At 52.1% G+C, this 23,935-nt stretch overlaps 1 protein-coding gene across 1 annotated transcript; it reads left to right on the top strand.

Moving 5' to 3' along the window:
* The first annotated feature begins 8,798 nt into the window (after positions 1 to 8,798).
* On the top strand, positions 8,799 to 23,292 carry MFGE8 (milk fat globule EGF and factor V/VIII domain containing). The gene is made up of 8 exons (XM_023187133.1): positions 8,799 to 9,015; positions 12,310 to 12,441; positions 14,823 to 15,004; positions 15,423 to 15,575; positions 16,301 to 16,445; positions 20,544 to 20,728; positions 22,140 to 22,295; positions 22,419 to 23,292. Exons 1-8 carry the CDS (start codon positions 8,943 to 8,945, stop codon positions 22,554 to 22,556), a joined length of 1,164 nt encoding a protein of 387 aa, XP_023042901.1. The 5' UTR covers positions 8,799 to 8,942; the 3' UTR covers positions 22,557 to 23,292.
* The last annotated feature ends 643 nt before the right edge of the window (positions 23,293 to 23,935 follow it).

The raw sequence follows: 23,935 nt of genomic DNA, 5'->3' as shown, positions 1-23,935 counted from the left end.
TTTCTCAACGGAGCGGCTTCTGATGATCCTGCTCACTGCGCCATAGCTGTGGGGTTCAAGAGAAAAATCACCCTTTACTGTTTTATGGAACCATCCGCAAGATTCTTAATTTGCAAGATGCTGCCCAACGGGCTGCATGGGGAACGGAATTAACATTTTCCATCCCAGCAAAACACACATAACAAAATGAACCCTAGTCATCTCGTTCAGCACCCAATATCAACCTGGCAAAGCTCAAACTTTTTCCCCATTGATCCCTGTTGTCTCTGATCCATTCCAGGTGGGAAGGGACAACCTCCAAATGGTAATTCACAATGGGATCTCTGGGCAAGGCAAAAAGCAGATAGACACCCCAAGAGACAGGCCTGTTGAGCCTTCCTTAGGGCTCATGGAATGTGACCAGACAAATAAGGAGGGTTCTCTGAGTTAGGCCCCTTCCATCATCAATTCCTTTTGAGATCCCTTCCACATTACAAACATACACAAAGATGAGATGGATGGAAGGCCTTCCAAACCATACTGCTAACCAAGAACTCCAAGAGTATCCCTTCCAAACTATCCTCCTATTCTCCATCTGAGAAATCTTGAAATCTTCCTGATTGAGAAGTCTCCCAAACAAGGACTCTTCCTACTAGTTAGAAAGAGCCAACTGAGATCACCTGGGAGCCGAACAGACACCCTGCAATGGGGCTACAGACGCACACCCCATGGAGCTGCGGACACCCCACCATAGGGCTACAGAACAAGTCGGGAGAAGGAAGGAGGCATTGGCAGTGCCTAGGATACTCGCCAATCCAGACTTCCCACCATAGGGCTACAGAGAGACACCCTGTGATAGGGCTACAGTTCAAGGATGTCTCCCCAGGACTATTTTTCCATTGCAATTAAATCCATGCACATTAGGTCAGCAGCGCCTCCCCAGTAGAGAGAGTACCAGAGAAAGAGTAATTCACACAGAGCTGGCTGTGCGGGAGCGGAGTTTTAGTACTATTCAAATCAGTCTCCCCGAGCGCTCCTTTTTTTTAAATTTGAGACGGAACCTTGCTCTGTCGCCAGGCTGGAGTGTAGTTGCGCAATCTCAGCTCACTGCAACCTCCGACTCCCAACCTCCCACTCCCTGGTTCAAGCTATTCTCCTGCCTCAGCCTCCTGAGTAACTGGGACTACAGGCACATGCCACAATGCCCAGCTAATTTTTTTTTTTTCGTATTTTTAGTAGAGACGGGGTTTCACCACGTTGGCTGGGATGGTCTTGATTTCCTTACCTCATGATCTACCTGCCTTGGCCTCCCGAAGTGCTGGGATTACAGGTGTGAGCCCCTGTGCCCGGCTCAGGGAGTGGAGTTTTTAAGGATAACTTGGTGGTTGGGGGAAGCCAGTGAGCCAGGAGTGCTGATTGGTCAGAGATGAAATCACAGGGAATCGCAGCTGTCTTCTTGTGTTGAGTCCTTTCCTGGGTGGTGGCTACAAGATCGAATGAACGAGTTTATTTATCTGAGTAGTGCCAGCTGATCCATCCAGTGCAAGGCCTGCAAAATATCTCAAGCACTGATCTTAGGAGCAGTTTAGGGAGGGTCAGAATCTTGTAGCCTCCAACTGCATGACTCCTAAACCATAATTTCTAATCTTGTGGCTAATGTTAGTCCCACAAAGACAATCTAGTCCCCAGACAAGAATGATGTCTGCTTTGGGAAAGCGCTGTTACCGTCTTTGTTTAAACTATAAACCATGTTTCTCCCAAAGTTAGTTCAGCCTATGCCCAGGGACAAACAAGGACAGCTTGGAGATTAGAAGAGGCAAGATGGAGTCAGTTAAGTTAGATCTCTTTCACTGTCTGAGTCATAATTTTGCAAAGGCGGTTTCACCTGGTCGAGTTTTGTAGAGTTTGTTACAGACTGTGATCCAAAAACACTGAACCAACTTATAGTTCCATCAGTTAGGCATAAATGTGTTTATTTTCCCCATAGCCCCATTCATTGACTAAGTTTTATCAATTTAACTGATTTTTGTTAAGTCTCTGGAAAACAGACTATGTTCTCTCTCTGTGTGTGTGGTGGCGGGGACTAGCTAAAAAGCGAAGGTATATCTGGTTTCCCTGTCTTTTTTTTTTTTTTCTTTTTTGAGACAGGGTCTCACTCAGTCACCTAAGCTGAAGTGCAGTGGTGCAATCTTGGTTCATTGCAAACTCCGCCTCCCCAGCTCAAGCAATCCTCCCACCTCAATCTCTCCATTAGCTGGGACCACAGGCGCAAACCACTGTACCTGCCTAATTTTTGGTAGAGACGGGGTTTCACCATGTTGCTTGCCCAGGCTGGTCTCAAACTCTTGCACTCAAGGAATCTGCCTGCTTCAGCCTCCCAAAGTGCTGGGATTACAAGCCACTGTGCCCGGCCTTCCCTGCCATTATATGAACAAAAACCTGAAAGTTTTCAATGGTCTTCCTGTTTAATATGATCACAGTACGATACTATTGATAGAAAATCTAACCAAATTCTGGCCAGGTGTGGTGGCTCATACCTGTAATCCCAGCACTTTGGGAGGCTGAGATGGGTGGATCAGTTGAGGTCAGGAGTTTGAGACCAGCCATGGCCAAAATGGTGAAACCCTGTGTCTACTAAAAATACAAAAATTAGCTGGGCGGAGTGGCACAGGTCTATTCCCAGCTACTTGGGAGGCTGAGGCAGGAGAATCGCTTGACCCAGGAGGTGGAGGTTACAGTGAGCCGAGAGCCACTGCACTTGAACCTGGGTGACAGAGCGAGACTCTGTCTCAAAAAAAAAAAAAAAAGTAAAAAGAAAAGAAAGTCTAACCAAATCCTGTAATGCTGTGATGCTCTCGTACTGGATAAGAAAAGTGTTCAAGCCAAGGAGATGCCATCCCACTGAACTCTATAAAGATAAAATCATACAGGAAAATCCCCTTCCTCTCCATGCCTCCCCTCCCCTGTTAAACCCCCTTGTCAGCTCCTGGTCCCAAAACCCAGGTCTTTCGATTCTTCTCATAGTAGTTTTATCCAGTAGTTCTCATCCTAGTTGTACATTAGCCTCATCTGAGGAACTTAAAAAATACTGATGCCCAGGCCCCACCTCAGTGATTCTGATTTGATTCCTCTGGGTGGAGCCTGGTCATCTGTGTTTGAAGAATCTTCCCAAGTGAGGCTAATCTGCAGTTGAGGTTTCCAGTCATAAAGCTAACCAAAGTCAGTGCTCAATGCATGTTTCTTGAATGACTCAATGATTAAATGTGTCTTAATTGGGTAACGGTGCAGTTGTTCCACGTGGGTGGCAGAAAGCCAGTGAGGGTGATTAGGAAGTTCTGTTCTGCAGGAGTAAGTGGCATTAACTGGTAAGGGTGCTATGTTCACAGCATTCTCTACCTGCCATCTAAGATGCATTTCTGAGGTGTTGTATTTCTTTTTTATGGAAATAAAATTCACATAACCAAAAATATACTCTTAAAATGTACAGTTCAGAGGCCGGGCACAGTGGCTCATGCCTGTAATCCCAGCACTTTGTGAGGCTGAGGCCAGCGGATCACCTGAGGTTGGGAGTTTAAGACCAGCATGGTCAACATGGTGAAACCCTGTCTCTATTAAAAATACAAAAATTAGCTGGGTGTGGAGGCACATGTCTGTAATCCCAGCTACTTGGGAGGCTGAGGCATGAGAATTGCTTGAACCTGGGAGGCGGAGGTTGCAGTGAGCCAAGATTGAGCCACTATACTCCAGCCTGGGTGACAGAGCAAGACTCCGTCTCAAAAAAAAAAAAAAAAAAAAAAGTACAGTTCAGTGGTTTCTAGTATGCTCACAAGGTCATACAACCATTATCACTATGTTCAAAACATCTTCATCATCCCCCAAAAGAAACTCTGTATCTACGAACAGTACTCCTCATTCTCCCCTCACCCCAGCCCCTGGCAACTGCTTATCTACCATTGGTCTCTATAGATTTGCCTTTTCTGGACATTTCATAGAAAAGGAATAATACACAACATGGTCTTTGTGACTGGCTTCTTTCACTTAGCATAATTTTTTGTTTGTTTTTTGAGAAGGCATTTTGCCTTCCCAAAGTGCTAGGATTACAGGCATGAGCCCCCGCACCTGGCTTTAACAGTATTTTTGTTTACTATGTATGTATCATTAATTTAACCCCAGAGGGTTTCTGGTGAGCCCTCTTGGCCCAACTCTGAAGACCATGAGGGAGCCTGTGGTTTGGGGATGGGTCATATGTCCCTGAGCAGGGCAGCTTCCTTCTCTGGGAGAAGGCTTGGTCACAGGGAGGCGACTGAAAGTAACATTGCTGGTTGATATCTTTCTACATAAAAGGTGCTGGGCTAGGGTGACAAGAATAGATATGACATTATTCCATATACCAGGATTTACAATCCAGTGACAGGTATTGCGACCATCATTCCAATATGAGGCAAAGTTTGATAAGAACTATAGGAGAGACTGCAAATTTAAGAGAGACAGATTAGGAACAGTAAATTCTAATTAGAACACGTGATTACTATAGCTTTGTAGTAAGTTTTGGAATTGAGAAATGTTAGTCTTGTAGCTTTGTTTTTTTTTTTCCTCAAGATTGTTTTGGTTATACTGAGTCCCTTGCATTTCCGTATGAATTATTTTTTTTTTTTTTTGAGATGGAGTCTTGCTCTATCGCCTAGGCTGGAGTGCAGTGGCGCGATCTCCGCTCACTGCAAGCTCCGCCTCCCGGGTTCACGCCATTCTTCTGCCTCAGCCTCCCGAGTAGCTGGGACTACAGGCACCGCCACCACGCCCGGCTAATTTTTTGTATTTTTAGTAGAGACGGGGTTTCACCATGTTGGCCAGGATGGACTCGATCTCCTGACCTCGTGATCCGCCTGCCTCAGCCTCCCAAAGTGCTGGGAATACAAGTGTGAGCCACTGCGCTGGGCCTCTGTATGAATTTGAGTATCAACTTGTCAATTTCTGCAAAAAGGGAAGCTGGAATTTTGACAGAGATTGTATTGAATCTGTACATCAATTTGGGGTGTACTGGCATCTTAACCATACAAGTCTTCCAACCTATGAACAGGGGATAATTTTCCATCTATTTAAATCTTTAATTTTTTTGATTATGTTTTGTAGTATTCAATGTACAGCTCTTGTATTTCTTTCTTTCTTTTCTTTTTTCTTTTTCTTTTCTTTTTTTTTTTTTTTTTTTTGAGACGGAGTCTCGCTCTGTCGCCAAGGCTGGAGTGCAGTGGCCGGATCTCAGCTCACTGCAAGCTCTGCCTCCCCGGTTCACGCCATTCTCCTGCCTCAGCCTCACGAGTAGCTGGGACTACAGGCGCCCGCCAACTCGCCCGGCTAGTTTTTTTTGTATTTTTTTAGTAGAGATGGGGTTTCGATGTGTTAGCCAGGATGGTCTCGATCTCCTGACCTTGCGATCCACCCGTCTCGGCCTCCCAAAGTGCTGGGATTACAGGCTTGAGCCACCGCACCCGGCCTTTCTTTTTCTTTTTTGAGACAAGTCTCTCTCTCTGTTGCCCAGGCAAGAGTGCAGTGGCATGATCTCAGCTCACTGCAACCTCTGTCTTCCGGGTTCAAGCGATTCTCCTGCCTTAGCCTCCCCAGTAGATGCAATTACAGGTGCCAGCCACCATGTCCAGCAACTCTGTGTATTTTTAGTAGAGACAGGGTTTCACCATGTTGGTCAGGCTGGTCCTGAACTCCTGACCTCAGGTGATCCACCCACATCAGCCTCCCAAAGTGCTGGGATAACAGGCATGAGCCACCATGCCCGGACAGGTCTTGTATTTCTTTTGTTAAATTTATTCCTATTTTATTCTTTTTAATCCTATTGTAAATGGGCTTTTTAAAAATTACATTTTTGAATTATTGCTAGTGTAAGAAATACAATTGATTTTTGTATATTAATTGTGTAACCTGCAACCTTGCTTAGCTCATTTGTTATCTTTAATAGTGGAGTGTTTGTGTGTGTGCGTATGTGGATTCTTTAGGGCTTTTTATACACAATATCATGCCATCTGCAAATAGAGATAGAGATAGTTTTACCTCCTCCTTTCCAATGGGAATGTATTTTTTGTTTCTTGCCTAATTGTCCTGGCTGGAACCTACAGCACAGTGATGAAATAGAAGTGATGAGAGCAGACCACCATGTCCTATTCCTGAGCTTAGGGGAAATATTCAGTTTTTCACTATTAAGTATGATAGTAGCTATGGGTTTTTCATATATATATATATACATACACAGTTTTTTTTTTTTGAGACAGAGTCTCGCTCTGTGGCCCAGGCTGGAGTGCAGTGGCCGGATCTCAGCTCACTGCAAGCTCCGCCTCCCGGGTTTACGCCATTCTCCTGCCTCAGCCTCCCAAGTAGCTGGGACTACAGGGGCCCGCCACCTCGCCCGGCTAGTTTTTTGTATTTTTTTAGTAGAGACGGGGTTTCACCGTGTTAGCCAGGATAGTCTCGATCTCCTGACCTCGTGATCCGCCCATCTCGGCCTCCCAAAGTACTGGGATTACAGGCTTGAGCCACCGCGCCCGGCCTTGTTTTTTTTTTTTTTGAGACAGAGTCTCACTTTGTCACCCAGGCTAGAGAGCAGGGGTGTAATCTTGGCTCATGGCAACTGCCACCTCCCAGATTCAAGTGATTTTCATGCCTCAGCCTCCCGAGTAGCTGGGATTGCAGGTGTGCACCACCATGCCTGGTTACTTTTTGTATTTTTAGTAGGGACCAGGTTACACCATGTTGGTCAGGCTGGTCTTGAACTGCTGACCTCAGGTGATCTGCCCGCCTAGGCCTCTCAGAGTGTTGGGATTGCAGGTGTGAGCCACTGTGCCTGGCAGTTTTTCATAGATTTTTAAAAATCAGGTTGAGGAAGCTCCCTTTTACTTCTAGTTTGTTGAGTGTTTTATCACAAAGAGGTGTTGGATATTATCAAATGCTTTTTCTGTGATTATTCAGTCGATCCTATATGTCTTTTCCCCTTCTGAATTTTTTTTTTTTTTTTGAGATGGAGTCTTGCTCTGTTGCCCAGGCTGGAGCGCAGTGGCATGATCTCAGCTCACTGTAAGTTCCGCCTCCTGGGTTCACGCCATTCTCCTGCCTCGGCCTCCCAAGTAGCTGGGACTACAGGCACCCACCACCATGCCCGGCTAATTTTTTTTGTACTTTTAGTAGAGACAGGGTTTCACCGTGTTAGCCAGGATGCTCTCAATCTCCTGACCTTGTGATCCGCCCGCCTCGGCCTCCCAAAATGCTGGGATTACAGGCATGAGCCACCGTGCCCTACCCCCTGCTTCTGAATATTTTAAGAAAGGCATCTTGCCAGTGGACTGTAGTCCCAACTTAGGTCTCAACACAGCTAGTAGGGGAGATACGTGACTGTTCTTTTTTGTTTGTTGGCTAGTCTGACTTAAACACTTATTACTATTACTATTGTTATTATTTTTTGAGTCAGCGTCTCGCTCTGTCGCCCAGGCTGGAATGCAATGGTGTCATCTTGGCTCACTGCAGCCTCGACCTCTTGGGTTCAAGCGATCTTCCCACCTCAGCCTCCTGAGTAGCTGGGAGTACAGGCATGCGCCTGGAATATTTTTGTATTTCTTTTTTTGTAGAAACAGGGTTTTGCCATGTTGCCCAGGCAGGTCTTGAATTCTTGAGCTTAAGTGATCCACCTGCCTCGGCCTCCCAAAGTGCTGGCATTACAGGCATGAGCTGCCGCTCCTGGCTTGAAGCACTATTATTATTTATTGTTATTATTATTATTATTATTACTATTATTTTGAGACGGAGTCTCACTCTGTTACCCAGGCTGGAGTGCAGTGGCACGATCTCGGCTCACTGGGACCTCTGCCGCTTGGGTTCAAATCATTCTCCTGCCTCAGCCTCCCGAGTAGCTGGGATTACAGGTGCCTGCCACTGCGCCTGGCTAATTTTTGTGTTTTTAGTGGAGACGGGATTTCACCATCTTGGCCAGACTGGTCTTGAACTCCTGACCTCAGGTGATACACACGCCTCAGCCTCCCAAAGTGTTGGGATTACAGGCGTAAGCCACCGCGCCTGGCCAAAACACTATTATTAAAATCACTTATTTGTAAACAGGTAATATTTGCACATGATAAGTACAAATCATTTAGTAAAAAGTCAACGGTGACAGGCTTGCTCTGTTTTATTCCCTTTCGGCAAACAGGTGCCCATTTCCTCGCATTTTGTCTGTGGTGACTTTCTTGCAACAAAGGCAGAGATGAATTTTTTTTTTTTTTATTTAGTATTTTACCATTTCAAACAATGTTGCTATGCTCTCTTTGTATATATGTCATTTTGCACACGAGAGTTTCTGTAGAATGAATCTCTCTACGTGGAGGTGCTAGGTCTTAAGGTGTCAGCATTTGCCATTTTGATAGGTGTTACCAAATAGCCCTCTGGGAAAGTTGAACTAATTTATACTGTCTTCAGCGAAGCATGCTTGGACCTGTTCCCCACAGCCTCCACTAACCTTGTTAACATCTTGATACTTGCCAATCCGAGAAGGGAAACACGACGCTCATTGTAGTTTTAATTTGCATTTATCTGATTATGAATAAAGAGTTAGCATCTTTTCAAGTCTAAAAATCTTAAAAACAAAAACAAAAACAAAACTCCTCCTGAACTCTACCCGCCCAGCAGACTCAAGACTCGCGACCCGGCCATTGGCACCACGCGGGACGCCGGTGTGGCAGTGGCGGAAGAGGCAGATAACGCGGACCACCCCTGCTCCCAATTCCTTTCAAACAATTCCCTCCCAGCCGCTGAGCCCCGCCCCAAGTCCGCCTCTGGCCGGCTTGGGCGGAGCGCAAGGCCAGTGGGAGGTGCTGAGCCGCCTGATTTATTCCGGTCCCAGAGGAGAAGGCGCCAGAACCCCGCGGGGTCTGAGCAGCCCAGCGTTCCCCGTCCAGCGCCCGCGTCCCTGCAGCATGCCGCGCCCCCGCCTGCTGGCCGCGCTGTGTGGAGCGCTGCTCTGCGCCCCCAGCCTCCTCGTCGCCCTGGGTGAGTGGAGCGCGCCGCCCTCTGGCCCTCGCCCCTCCTCCCCGCGCCGCTCGCAAGTTTGCCCAGCGCCCTCCCTCCACCTCCACTGTTGACAAACTTAGACAAAGCCCTGGGGACCGGGCCGGGCAGAGGGGCGGCTTCTCCCGCTGCTCCCTGGCGGGACAGGGGGATGCGCCCCTGCCGTCTCTGCGCTGGGGTTTTTGGGCTGGGACTCGGGACATCGGGTGACAGCCCTGCCGCCCCCAGGATGCGGCTTACAGATAATGACAAAGGAATTCGCTGTGTCGGGCCTCTCTTTATCCTTGTGAAAAATCAGGCCAGGGAACTGCGTTTGACTTTCGAACCCCTTCCACCTGGGAGGTTCAAGGACTCTAGTATGGATAAGTCTTCTCTGGATAACTTTGTCCTGGCAACTCCCCACCAACTCCAATTGGCTGGACAGTTCATTGGATTTTTGCGCTCCCAATTGTCCGTGTCTGGTCACATAAGGGAAGGGCTGGGGAGTCGGTGCAGTGGACGCGGGCCGTAAGTAGGGCCCGGGAGGGGACCCAGAGGCTGCGAGGAACTTGGAAGAGGGCTGCTTGCTGATGGGAGTCTCCTGACTCCCTCCCTCCCGCGGCCTTGGCCGGCTGCTGTATCTTCCCTGGTCCTCCTCCGCCTCCCAGGAGGCCTCCGGCGCCCAGCTGGGCCCCTCGCAGGCTGGACTTGCGGATGCCCCGAGCCATTCACCGTGGAGCGCTGGGAGAGGTCAGGGCCAGGACTCTTTAGGCGGCCCCTCTATCATTTTTCTCATGGGATTGACTGAAGCAAGGCAGGTAACAGCTGAGCCCCAGCCCTATGTCCTGTGATCTGCCTGACCCTCAAGGCTAGAACTTCCAGAGTGCTACAAGCTCCCAGGAACTTGGGAGCTCCTGGCCCTCCCCAGCCACCATGAAAGACAGCTGGATCTTCATAGCCCCTTTCTACTCTTCTCTGTACCCCCCAACCTGAACCCTGGCCAAATGTTACTGGAAAGTTCCCGAAAGAGCAGGGCTCTGAAGTCCCAAAGATGTTTTTATACAGGGTGATCTGGCCTTTTCCAGAAGGAGGCAACACCATACCTACCTTACATACAGGTCACCTGGCTGGGTAGGGTACATCTTTCACTTTCCCTTTTTACCACTGGACCGTTTTGCCCTGGAGCAGTGTAGGGAGAGGGCTGGTGCATTTGGGAGGTAAGAGTCCATTCCCAGCCCAAGCCTCTGTCTGTGTCAGTGCTGCCCCCCACCCCCGCCTGCCAGGTCAGAGGAAGGATTACCTGCTATTTAAAGCCAATGACTAATAGCTCCTTGGGAGCCACTTTAAGCTCCCCAGGCCCTTGAAGGCGGAGCTCTGAGGGCAGATCGCTCATTAATGGTGTTGCTGGAGTGGGATGAACTCTCTGGGGGCTTTGGGATTCCAGGAGGACTCTCCAGCCTTGGATGGGTGACTCTGAGGGGGAGGCAAAAAGATTTCTGTTTTTTTTCTTTTTTTTTGAGACGGAGTCTTGCTGTGACGCCCAGCCTGGAGTGCAGTGGTGCGATGTCGGCTCACTACAAACTTCGTTCCCTGGGTTCATGCCATTCCTCTGCCTCAGCCTCCCAAGTAGCTGGGACTACAGGCACGTGCTACCACGCCCGGCTAAGTTTTTTTTATTTTTAGTAGAGACGGTTTCACCATGTTAGCCAGGATGGTCTCAATCTCCTGACCTTATGATCCGCCCACCTCAGCCTCCCAAAGTGTTGGGATTACAAGTGTGAGCCACCACGCCTGGCCAAGGCGAAAAGATTTCTCATGTCTTGCTCCAAATGACAGATTTGGGTGTAGGGTCTCAGGCAGCCCTTCTGGGATGCTAAGGTCGACTAGAGGACCCTTGTTGGGCCCAGCCAACCCACCAGAGTCAAGGGATTGAGGACAGGCCCTCCTGTTCCTCCTCCTGTGTTCTCCACCACTGAGGCTGATGGTGCACATCTGTCATATAGGTTCCCATCCAGATGCCCTGGCGGCCTCTACAGCCCTTGCCCCCTGGTGGTTTTTCCCACCCTTCCTTTTCACTCCTCTGCCCTGACTTCCTCTCTCACCACGCTCTCCTGCTCTCCACCTTCACCCTCTTCGGTGGGATTTCTGCATTTCAGCCAGAGGGTCTTGTCTGCAGCTACCAGATGCTCCCCACCCTAGGGGAGCTCAGCGGCATGTCTGCACTTGGGCCTTTTCAACCTTCTTCATCCCGCAATTGGAACTGACTTTCCCACTCCCATCTCACACTTGAGAATCTCTGTTTCTTGTTTTTTTTTTTTGTTCCCCCCTGGTGGACAACGGTGAGGAGGGTGAGGGAAGGTTAAAAGCACTGCTCTACAGGATGAAAAACTAAACTTGTCATTCTTCAGATCCCTCCCAGTCTGGCCCCAGCCTACCCTTCCAGCTGCATCTAACTGTGCTCCAACATACCACACCCTCTGTGCGCCTGCTTTTCTTGGAACATTCTTTCCTCATTGCCCAGTCTGGCACCCCCCTTACTTTGTCTTCTAGACCCAGCTTGAATATTCCCTCCTCTGGGAAACTTCCATCTCCCCAGCAGAAATCATGCCTCCAGTGACGGTTCATGCAGGCTTCTGGAGCGTTGGGCAATGTTCCTCATCTGTGGACTTGCTGGCCTCTTTCCCGTTGGCTTCTTGAGGCCTGAGCTGCATCTGATTTCTCTGTCTCAGGGGCCCAGCATGGTCATTGGCCTTCTCAATGTTTCCTGGATGAACATTGTGCTGTTCCTGAGTCAGGGCTGCCGTTGGAGGTGACATCTGTGACTCCGATCTATGCCTGAATTGGTGGGCAGAACCTGCTCGGTGGGCCAGGACAGTGCTTCCTTCCACTGCCCCTGCCTTAAAGTCCTCATAGGCCTCCTTTGCAATCAGACTGCTGCCAAGAGACCTGCCCTGGACCTTGCCTGCCTCTCCAGACCCCCGCTGCCAGCTCTTCTGCCAGTGGGCAGTGGTCCCCAGCACCATTCCCATTGTCAGCCAGCGCTTTTCCGGACACTCCCAGGCCACTTGGAAAGCGGGGCACTTCCCTTACGTGGGCTGATTCGCCTGCACGTGGACTTCCTTGGCTCTAGGCTGACTCAGGCTCCATCCAGCAGCAGACTGGGGAAGAGGGAGAGGAAGAGATAATGGGCTGAGTTTGAGTGGAGGGTCCTTTTGGGCTGGGCCCATCTGCTCCTTCTCATCTCTGTCCCCAGCTCCTTCCTGATCACCTGCTCATCATACCTGTCTCTGTCCCCAGATATCTGTTCCAAAAACCCCTGCCACAATGGTGGTTTATGCAAGGAGATTTCCCAAGAAGTGCGAGGGGACGTCTTCCCCTCATACATCTGTACGTGCCTTGAGGGCTACGCGGGCAGCCACTGTGAGATGAGTGAGTATCTGGGGGTGCTGTTTGCCTGTTTCTGGCAGTAGACCCTGAGCCACAGCCCTGGTGGCATAGGCCGTGTGCTGGCCTTAGTCCCTCCCTACCGTCCCCACCCCAGTGGAGGTGTCAAGGCCTCCTCTGGGGAGATTAAGAGAGAGAGAGACAGAGCCCCAGTTAGACCAAGGGGGCAAAAGGGTCGTGTTTCTTCCTTCTTTCTGCCTGGCGCTCTTTCCTGAGACTGCTGGCCAGGCCTGATGCTGCTGCAGAGGAGTGAGGGGTCGTGGTCACCCTGGAGGTTGTGGGAGTGCTGTTTCTTGAGTCACCATGAGCCAGACACACAGCATTAGGATTGAGTCGTGAGGATTTTTCTACCTAAGAGGGGAAAACAAACACATTCTTAGTCTTTTGGGGCCCAGGAACTCGGTAAATCAGGCTTGGTTTCAGAGTCTGACAGTTCCTGGCCCAAGTTTGACCTGCGGCCTCATCACAGAGCTCGGGGGGAGGAGGGAGAGAGGCCTGGGCCAGCTGAGCTATCCCCTCGAGGTCAGGTGGTCAGAGGCCCTGCGTGCCCAGAGGGGCCTTGTATGACCTGCCTGGTTATCCACTTGGCCACAGAATGGCCCTAGGTGGGGTGCCAACAGCAGTTCCCCTGCTGTCCTCCCTCCAGGCCCAGCTGGAGTCCCTCCCACTCAGTGCTCCCGCCCCACCAGGACTCCTCATGGGGCAGGCGAGTCGCCCACATGCGGGCCCAGGGATGGGTGGAGTGGGGTCCTGGGTTTCTGAATCTAGCAGGTCGGTCGCTGAGCATCTTGGGTAGGGGGCAGGGGACATCTTGCCCTCCTTCAGGGAGATGTGAGGATGGGCTCTGAGGTTTGCTGGCCTCCAGAAGGAGGGGACAGGGGGCTTGAGCCGGCTGGGTGGGAGCAGGAGCCCTGGGAGAGAGCAGGTCGTGTGTAGGATGCCTGTTACCTCCCAAGTGGCCCTGGGGCCTGTGCCTTGGGCCCTGGCCTGAGGCCAGATGTGTTTGAGATCTGGATGGAAGGGTGTATATATGGTTTGGGGGACGGGTTGCTAAGGCAATCAGAGCCCTGGGTGGGGCCCGGTGGGGCCACTAACGAGTGTCCTGGGAGCTAAGGTAACCGTGGGTATGCCTGAGTTGGAATTACCCACCCTGACTTCTAGCTTCTGGGCCTGAGATCCGCCCCAGGCTGGACATGGCTGCACCCAGGAAGAAGGCAGGGGTGACCACACAGCGGAGGAAGCCCTCAGAGGGACCTTCGTAGCTCTTCCTTGCCTTTTATGTGGTATGTTTCCTTAGAGCCAACAAGGACCCTGTGGGCCCAAAGAATGCACATTGGACTCCTTCAGGGTGTGAGTATGGTGGGGTATAGGGATTGTCCTGGAGGCAGACTGGGGTCAAATCTCAGCCACTGGCCGAGCTCTGGTCTTGGGGCTCTGGCCTCACTTTGCACGTTCCCCTCCCAGCCAGAGTGCGCGAACACCGAGCTCATCTGAGCCTGTGATGCTGGAGGAAGAATAGGTCTGTCTGTGGGTCCTCTGCTTGGCAGCTGGAAGGCCCAGGAGCACGCTGGGGGATCCCCAGGTGATAAGAGAAGCTTGGCCTGTAGGTGGGCCTCGTAGCTGTCCTGGGTTCCTGGGACCGCACTGCTGGAGTGATGGTGAGGGGGATGGGGCCTCAGCCAAGGGCATGTTCACAGATGGCTAGGTGAGGGCCCACAGGTGGAAGGCACAAAGAGGGAAAGCAGAATGGCATTTGTGCCCCACCCGGAGAGCTCCTACTAGTGGGATTCTAGAAAACTCCAGGCAGATTAGCTTCTTTCTTTGTGTGCAGTGCTGGTACTGTTCACTGCCAACCAAGGTAACCCTTCTCCCAAAGCCACCCTCCTGAGGAAGCCAGGGGCTGGCTGAGGATGGCGTCCCTTCCTAGTGGGGGGGGGACACTGAGGAAGAGGGGGTCACACTGGTATTCTGTGCACCAGACTAATTGCTGCCAGATGCCCTATATGAACGTGGCCACCTCCCACAGCCTGGAGGGGGACTCTTTTTCCATGAGTGCCAATCACGGCCATCCCCAGAGTGCTACCCTGGCTGGGATCCTCTGGCAGCCCTGGGTCCTGGCCTCCCATGACTCTGCTCAACCCCCTTGTCCTCACCACTCCCAGCCACACACCTTTTCTTGGCAGCTTGTCCTGGGCACTGCCTTCATTGTCCCTTTGTGGTCTTTGTTCTGAGCGAGGCTCTGAGGTTCTCCCCGGCCATGGGGCCTAGGCAGAGGCCATTGAGTCTTATTTTCTTGTCCGTTGGGTCCCAGCTGGGCCCAGGAACCTGCTGGGATAGCCACCTGACTGTCACCTCCCTCCCCTCAGAGTGTGTCGAGCCGCTGGGCATGGAGAATGGGAACATTGCCAACTCACAGATCACTGCCTCATCTGTGCGTGTGACCTTCTTGGGTTTGCAGCATTGGGTCCCGGAGCTGGCCCGCCTGAACCGCGCAGGCATGGTCAATGCCTGGACACCCAGCAGCAATGATGATAACCCCTGGATCCAGGTATGCCTGGGGATGGCCCTGGGGCGGAGTGATGGAGAGAAGGCTCAATGAATGTTCCTGCATTTGGGGGTTACCATGGGAGGGTTCATCACTGGAGTTCAGGTGGCAAGGTGGCAAGTTCCCACAGATGAAGTGTCTGTAAGTGGATGGCATCCCTGGGGGAACCTGGTATGGGGTCAGGGTGAAGGGGGACGGGCCCCAGGCTGTGGAGGGCTGTGGGTACTCGATGAGGCCTCTAGAGGCTGGGGCAGAAGAAGCAGGCACTTTGTGCGGGTGGTGTGCTCAGTTGCCCCTTCTTTACTGCTGTTGTTGGGTTGTTCCCCCACCTAGTGCGGAGAGTGAAGGGATGGGTCTGCTTGGATCTTGAGTGGAAAGAACCCAGGAGATAAGGGTGCCATCTCCCCTGCCCTGTGTCCAGGTGAACCTGCTGCGGAGGATGTGGGTAACAGGTGTGGTGACGCAGGGTGCCAGCCGCTTGGCTAGTTATGAGTACCTGAAGGCCTTCAAGGTGGCCTACAGCCTTAATGGACATGAATTCAATTTCATCCATGATGTTAATGAAAAACACAAGGTAGGTCTTGTTGGGGCCTGAAAGAGGGGCTGTGGTCCATACCCCCTAAGGTTCTAGCATTGACTGAGGACCCCCAGTGAGTCCAGAGAACCCTGGGTGATTGGCCATGACATGGGTCTTCGGGTGCATCTTGGCTTCTAGAAATTGGGAAACCCAGACTGTGTCCATGTTCTGTGGTTTACAAGCAATAGTCCCACTTTAGAGATGAGACTAGTGAGACCCAAAATGGTACAGTGACCTGTTGAGGGTGGTAGTGGTGGTGGAGCTGGGTTTCATTCTGAGCCTTCAGGAGTACATGTACAGTTGTGTAGGTTGTACACTGCTCAAGGACGTCATTACTAAGCAGGCACCATTCACAGTACAGGCATTGTACATTTGTGGAACTCTATCAGAAAATTGTCATAATAAACTATTTGAGAAAGGAGTGCCTTTTCCTAATTTGCAAAGAGGCACCCTGTAGGTTACAGGTGACCTTGTGTCATCTATAGGGGTTTATGCCCAGGCTCCATGATGATTAAGGAAAGTGAGAGGAGAATCTGTGTGGAGGGGTACAGAGTGACCAAAGGAGAGGCTATTATGTGAGCCCCTGCTGGCTCTTCCAAGTCCTCTTCACCCTTCCAGCCACACCTCTGCCTCCCAGGTCTGAAAAGGAAGATGATGTAACCCCAGGGAGGGGGACTGCCCAGATGGACCCCCCTCCCCGAGTCTTGTCCCTTCCCTCCTAGGAGTTTGCGGGTAACTGGAACAAAAATGCGGCGCATGTCAACCTGTTTGAGACCCCTGTGGAGGCTCAGTATGTGAGGTTGTACCCCACGAGCTGCCACACGGCCTGTACTCTGCGCTTTGAGCTACTGGGCTGTGAGTTGGACGGTGAGTGCTGGGGGTGCCGGTAGGGGGGCACCGTGGGCCAGTCCTAGGAGGTGGCCCTCCCTGCTGCCCCTTTTCTCAGCCAAACTGAGTTGGGTAGGGCAGCAACAAGGCCCGGGGACCAGGCTTCACTCAGGAAACGCACTCTAGGGACTCACCTGGCCATAGCAGTCCCACCCAGGTGTTTGCTGCCGGCCAACCCATGACCCAGGGCGTTCTGGTTCATAGAGAAAAAGACATCGATTTTCAAAGTGTTTTCACTTCTTCTGGTTGGCTTCTGTCCTGTAGCTTCTAGAACATGTAGCGTTAGGTGTGTTTGGCAGATGTCAGCTTTACGAGGGCAGATAATTTGTCTGTTTTGTTTGCTTTGGTATTCCCAGTGCCTAGAATGGTGTCTGGTTTATAGGGACTCAGTAACTATTTGATGAATGAGTGAATGAATGAATGATTGGGGGGCATGGGGCCCCGATGAATGATTTATTAAGGGTACACATCTGGTAGGTATTAAGACTTGGTCTAGATCTCTGGGCTCCCGGCCCCACCCATCCAGAGCTTTCCTTGCCAAACTCTTAGAGTCTGCACTCCAGAGAAACACAGGGGCTTCTTGGACCATGAGGCTTGGAGCTGGTGCTTCCTGCTGCCTTTTCCAGAGATTCCCAAAGAGGTTTCCAAAGAAATTCCCCAGATGGAGAGTTGGGGGAGACCAGAAAGGGACAGCCTTCTGCAGACCCAGGAGACAGCCTTGGCGAGGTTAGGGTGCAGGGTTTGGTCTGAGACATTGATTGCCTCAGCGCAGCTCAACTCTGCTTTCCTTTTTGAGGGCTGGGTCTTTCTCTCTCTTTGCAGCCACAGTGCCACCTGCTGGCCGTCAGTGGAACTGTAAGACTCGCTAAGCAGAGCTGCAGAGTGGAGGTTCTTATCTTACCCACTGGCATTTTTATCTTACCCAGACCTGCCCTCCTGCGCCCCCCCTTTCCCCTCTGTGACACTTCTTCCTGTTTTCTCATTTCAGGCACCACCCAAATACCCCTCAGAGCTGAGTTCAGTGCCTGGCTGGGTTTAGTGTTTTTAGTGTGAACTTGTGTAGGTGTGCTTCCTCCACCAGGGGGCCTTTTGAGCCTTACTGTTTCAGTGGGGAGTATAAAACTGCCTTCTGCTGGAAGGAAATGTAGCCTACTGGGAAAGGACAAAGCCAGGTCTGTGTACCTCTCCCTGGAGTCCCTGCCACTTGCTGTTTTGGCTTGAAGCCTTTAGCCATTAAAGTTGCCTGGATCCAGGCATGGCTGGCCCCTGCTCAGGGCCAAGAGGGGGTGAGCCTTGCAAACCAAGGAAGCCCAGGTACCCCGTCTGCTTCCTTCAGGGTCTGGACCCCTTTCCCTATAGGCCTTCCAGTTAGCTGGAGAGTGTTGGTGCACGTGTGCATGTGTGTGGGTGGGGCTGAGGTCTGGGGGTACCTGGGATTCCACAAGGGATTCCTCTTTGCAGGCATGGTGCCTTTGGTGAATTAATTATTTAATTCAATTGATGTTTATTAAGGTATTGATTAAGCCCCTCCTGGGTACTTGGCTCTAGGGAATGATTGCCTGACCTCACGGAATTTGCATTGTAGCAAGGGAGGCAGACTTGAGGCAAGGAACAGATGACAGAGAGCAGTAACAGCTCTGAAGAAAACCTAGAGGGTGATGAGATGATCATGACTTGGGGTGAGGGGAGAGAGCAGGACAAGGACTGCTCTGTTGGGAAGGCCTTTGACTGGGGGCCTGAATGATGGAGAGCCAGCCACATGAAAAACTTAAAAAGAGCACTGCAGGCAAGGAACTGGTAAGTGCAAAGGCCCTGGGGCATGTTGAAGGATGGAAGGAAGGCCAGTGTAGCTGGATCCTAGAGACTGAGGGGCAGCTTGGTAGGTGAAGAGCCCCAGGGACCCACAGTGTCATCACCTAGGAGCTTCTTAGATATGCAGACTGAGGCTGAGTGCGGTGGCTGACACCTATAATCCCAGCACTTTGGGAGGCCGAGGCGAGTGGATCATCTGAGGTCAGGCGATCAAGACTAGCCTGGCCAACATGGCAAAACCCTGTCTCTACTAAAAAAATACAAAAATTAGCTGGGCATGATGGCGGGCGCCTATAATTCCAGCTACTAGGGAGGCTGAGGCAGGATAATTGCCTGAACCCAGTCAGGAGGCAGAGGTTGTAGTGAGCCGAGATCATGCCACTGCACTCCAGCCTGGGTGACAGAGCGAGACTGTGTCAGAGACAGGAAGGGACTTCCTAGAGTGATGGAACTGACAGTTCTGCCCCTTCCCTGGTGCCCCTTCCAACTGTATTTTACCAGGAAGGCTGTCCGACTTCCTGGGGAGGCTGAGTGAGGAGGGTATGAACCGCTAGAAGCAGATGATCTGTAGAGAGGTCTGCATTGAGCACATTGTGCAGAATTGGTGTCCTCTGCAAAGCTGCCCAGGTTTTAGCCTGTCTCAGGCCTCTCCTCTTCTGGGACCAAGGTCCAACCAGTTCCCAGCCCAGTAGCCTCTCTTTGAGGGGGAAGGTGGTGGTTCCCTGGTGCACCACCATCAGGAGGCGATGGTCCCATCGGCAGGCATTGTCAACACACCCTGGAGGCAAATGTCTTGAGTGGTGAGGGTGCAGGTGTCTGGAGGGCAGTGATATAACTTAGTTGGCTCCCAGATTGCAGGGGGCTCTCCAGTCCCACCGTCCACTCCTGCCTCCCTCCACTGCCCAGAGGGATAGACACTTGTGGAGTGAGGAGACACCCCCATCATCCTCTTGGGAGTTGTATCTCCTGCCCATCCCCAACTGTTCTCTCCATATGCCACGTGCAGATACGAATGCAAGACAGCCCAGCACATTCCTGAGTGTTTGAGGCAGGGCTGAGTGAAACAAAGGGCAGCTTCCCGGGCCAGCCCTCACAGGCCTGTGTGACAGCATGCCCAGAACATCTGAGTGTGCGAAGGCCCTCTGGGAGACACTAAGTCGGGGAGCTTCTGGGGAATGGACATAGAGATGTTCCTGAGCCCCAGGGGTTGTCTGATTTCTCTAACTGCCAGCTGCTGGAGGGCAGGGGTGTTGTCCTGTTCATCACTGGGTCGCCACCAGGCAGGCCTTCATCATCTAGCGGGGATGTGTGGATGGTGGAGGTGATGCCATAGTGTGACATTAAGAGTTTGTATGTGACTTGGGCACGATGCTTAATGTCTTTCAGTTTTCTCATCTGTAGAATGGGCTTACTAATTTCTACTTCATTTAGTGTTTTTTTTCTTTTTTCTTTTTTCTTTTTCTTTTTGAGACGGAGTCTCGCTCTGTCGCCCAGGCTGGAGTGCAGTGGCCGGACCTCAGCTCACTGCAAGCTCCACCTCCTGGGTTTACGCCATTCTCCTGCCTCAGCCTCCCGAGTGGCTGGTACTACAGGCGCCTGCCACCTCGCCCGGCTAGTTTTTTGTATTTTTTTAGTAGAGACGGGGTTTCACCGTGTTAGCCAGGATGGTCTCGATCTCCTGACCTCGTGATCCACACGTCTTGGCCTCCCAAAGTGCTGGGATTACAGGCTTGAGCCACCGCGCCCGGCCTTCTTTTTTCTTTTTTTGGTGGCAGAAAGAAATGACTGAAGTAAGCACTGAAAATGAGCTGGTTGTTTTTAAAGTAGATAGTGGCTGTGCCATGGGACGGATGGGAGGCCGAGGTAATGGGGGCAGTGCTGTGAGTCTAGAAGAGGAAGAAATCCTGCCCAAGTGAAATAGGGCAGGCTTCTTGGAGGAGGTGTCTCCAGAGTCAGGCATTGAAGGAGGGCAGGAGGTGGTGGAGCAGGGGCTTCCCTGGTGCAGAGGGAGAAGGGTGGTGAGTGGGAGGTCTTGGGTGATCTGTGAGGAGCTGAGCCCGGCTGGTTGTGGTGAGGAACTGGTGGGGCTGGCAGTGAGAGGGTCGCACAGTTGGCCTTGCAAGGTGGATGGAGCTGCTTTCTGTTGCTGAAGAGCATGCCAGGGGCTGGTCAGGATCCACAGAGTTCTTTCCGCTTCATCGCCTTGTGCTCCCGCTTCGGGAGCTGTGGATCCCAGATCTAGATGACAGCCCACCTTGCTGGCAGGATGCTTCAATCCCCTGGGCCTGAAGAATAACAGCATCCCTGACAAGCAGATCACGGCCTCCAGCAGCTACAAGACCTGGGGCTTGCATCTCTTCAGCTGGAACCCCTCCTACGCACGGCTGGACAAGCAGGGCAACTTCAACGCCTGGGTTGCGGGGAGCTACAGTAACGATCAGTGGCTGCAGGTGGGCCAGCCCCTTCTTGGGATGCAGGGCTGGGGTTGGGCGGGATGAGGTGGGACTGCCAGATCTTTGACCTCTCCGCAGCCCAGGCTTCTGCTCCCCAAGCAAGTTCTGGAAAAGCCTTATTTTTCTTTGGCTTTTCTTTCTTCTTCACACCTGTACTCCCTTCTCCTGATCCTGCTTCCACTAAGGTGGAAAAAGGATGTGTGTGTGTGTGTGTGTGTGTGTGTGTGTTTATACACAGGAGCAGAGCTGCTCCATGGGCTGCCACAGGGTTGACAAGGCTCAGCCTGTGGACAGCAGGGCAGAGGCGGAAGAGGGAGACATGACCCAGGCATCTTGGGACCTCTCCCCTGAGCACAGCATACATATTCTGTGACGCAATGTCTAAGAAGCCACCATGTGACAGCTCTTGTCTGTCATTGAAACTGGGAAACAAAAGAGAATCATGGAAAGCCAGAGCTTGTTTTATAGATGAGGAAGCTGAGAGCTGGCAGGACGACAATCTGCCTGGTACCCACCTGCTGGCTGGCAGTGAGTTGGGTTTACACCTGGATGTTGGGGAACTGTGTGTCCAGGCGCAGCCGGCAGGTTCTCCAGGGAGGTCAGGGACTGGGGACAGGAGGTCTGTCTCAGGGCCCCATGGAGCACACTGTGGAGCTGGGTTCCGTGAGGAGCTGCCTGCCTGTGGACACCCTCAGGACCAGTGTCGACTGTGGGCAGCGCTGCAGGGAGCCCTTAGAGCAGTTCATGCCCCTCCAGGCTGTGGCCTCTCCTGTCCTTCTTCCCATGACAGCATAGTGCAGGTCTCAGGCAGGGGTGGTTGGTGTTGAGTTGGCCAGGGCCCAGACTCTACGAGCCTTACAGCAGTGAGGTACCGAACACCATGTGTGGCCAAGTAGGTGGTATTATTTATGCATTTATGCCCCTGCAAGGCTTTTTTTTTTTTTTTCTCTCTGAGACAGAGCCAGGCTGGAGTGCAGTGGTGCCATCTTGGCTCACTGCAACCTCCGCCTCCCGGGTTCAAGTGGTTCTTCTGACTTGGCCTCCCTAGTAGCTGGGATTTCAAGTGGTTCTTCTGACTCAGCCTCCCTAGTAGCTGGGATTACAGGCACCCGCCATCATGCCCAGCTAATTTTTTGTATTTTTAGTAGAGACAGGGTTTCACCATGTTGGCCAGGCTGGTCTCAAAATCCTGACCTCGGGTGATCCACCCGCCTCGGTCTCCCAAAGTGTTGGGATTATAGGCATGAGACACCACATCCGGCCTTATGCCCATTTTATAGCCAAAGAAACTGAGGCTCAACCAAGTAGTGTTTTTTCAAAACTAGAATTCATGCTTCAGTGTGTCTGCCTCTTTTCACCTTACTGGAGATTGTCCAAGCAGAGAAAATGTGGTTGATTTCTTCTGTAGGTGGACCTGGGCTCCCCGAAGGAGGTGACAGGCATCATCACCCAGGGGGCCCGTAACTTTGGCTCCGTCCAGTTTGTGGCATCCTACAAGGTGGCCTACAGTAATGACAGTGTGAACTGGACTGAGTACCAGGACCCCAGGACTGGCAGCAGCAAGGTGGGTGTCTGTCCAGCTGCCCACCCTTTGCCATTCCTTCATTACTTCCCTGGGAGTCTGGCCTGGGGCTCTGAGGGGAGGGGGGCTGGCTTGGGGTCCTCCTGACACCTGCTCTGCCTCTAGATCTTCCCTGGCAACCGGGACAACCATTCCCACAAGAAGAACTTGTTTGAGACGCCCATCCTGGCTCGCTATGTGCGTGTCCTGCCTGTAGCCTGGCACAACCGCATCGCCCTGCGCCTGGAGCTGCTGGGCTGTTAGTGGCCACTTGCCATCCCCAGGTCCTCCTGCTTTCCACGAGCCCACCACCTCCTGGCTTCTCAGCCCCTTTAAATCACCATGGGACTGGGGACTGGGGAAGGGGAGGGTGTTCAGAGGCAGCACCATCACACAGTCACCATCACACAGTCACCATCACACAGTCACCCCCCCCCTTCCTCACCCTCCACCTCTCACGGGCCCTGCCCCAACCCCTAAGTCCCATCCCCTAACCCCCAGCCCTCACTGTCCTGTTTTCTTAGGCACTGAGAGATCTGAGTAGGTCTGGGATGGACAGGAAAGGGCAAAGTAGGGTGTGTGGTTTCCCTGCCCCTGTCCAGACCCCCGATCCCAGGCGTGTGTGTCTCTGTCTCTCCTAGCCCCTCTCTCACACACCGCATTCCCGTGGTGTCCTCAAGAAAGGCCCTGAAGCGCCAGGCTGGAGATAACAGCCTCTTGCCCGTCAGCCCTGCGTCGGCCCTGGGGTACCATGTGGCCACAACTTCTGTTGCCCCCTGTCACCAAGACGCTTCCCCTTGTCTCCCCAGATACCTCTCTTACCCCTTGTCCTGAAGCCCAGTGAGACAGAAGGGGGCGGGGTGGGTCTATGGGGAGATAAGGGAATGAGGTCAGAGGAGGGCATGGGTTGGCAGGGTGGGTGTTTGGGGCCCTCTGTGCTGGCTTTTCACCCCAGAGGACACAGGCAGCTTCCAAAATATATTTATCTTCTTCACGGGAACTCTTGGTGTGGTTCCTTATTGTTTCATGGGAATGGGATTTAAATTGCACTGGTTTCCCCATCCCCCACCTGTGGTCCTCTCTGAGCCCCAGCTTGCTTGCTTGCTTGCTTGCTTTTATTTTTCTTTTTTCTTTTGAGACAGTCTTGCTCTGTTGCCAAGCTGGAGTGCAATAATGTGATCTTGGCTCACTGCAACCTCTGCCTCCCGGTTCAAGCGTTTCTCCTGCCTCAGCCTCCCAAGTAGCTGGGACTATAGGTGCATACCACCATGCCCAGCTAATTTTTGTATTTTTAGTAGAGATGGGGTTTCACCATGTTGGCCAGGATGGTCTCAATCACTCGACCTCGTGATCCACCTGCCTCAGCCTCCCAAAGTGCTGGGATTACAGGCATGAGCCACCGTACCCGGCCCCATCTTTCTTTATGTCACCTGCCTGACTACACATAGCTTCATAGCAGGTGGAGGGAGTCAGGACTTCCAGGTCCTCAAAGCCTGACTTCCCCTCTTCCCTCTGCTTTCTATCTCCATGCCCATTTGGCCCTGGGCCCCACAGCTGCTGCCTGGTCAGGGGCCCAGCAAGCGCCTGGCAGACGCTGTCTCCTGAATGCTTTTGCTCCCTTCCTGCCAGGAAGACCAGCTGGG

This window comes from Piliocolobus tephrosceles, chromosome 6 (genome assembly GCF_002776525.5).
Source record: "Piliocolobus tephrosceles isolate RC106 chromosome 6, ASM277652v3, whole genome shotgun sequence".
Taxonomy (NCBI): Eukaryota; Metazoa; Chordata; class Mammalia; order Primates; family Cercopithecidae; genus Piliocolobus; species Piliocolobus tephrosceles.
This window is presented reverse-complemented; position numbering and strand designations above follow the sequence as displayed.

Bases quoted from the DNA above. Each gene is read 5' to 3' on its own strand.
- MFGE8 (XM_023187133.1), top strand. From the start codon at position 8,943: ATGCCGCGCCCCCGCCTGCTGGCCGCGCTGTGTGGAGCGCTGCTCTGC. The intron at 15,576-16,300 runs GTAGGTCTTGTT...CTTCCCTCCTAG, and splicing joins ATGTTAATGAAAAACACAAG to GAGTTTGCGGGTAACTGGAA. The intron at 16,446-20,543 runs GTGAGTGCTGGG...CCTTGCTGGCAG, and splicing joins ACTGGGCTGTGAGTTGGACG to GATGCTTCAATCCCCTGGGC.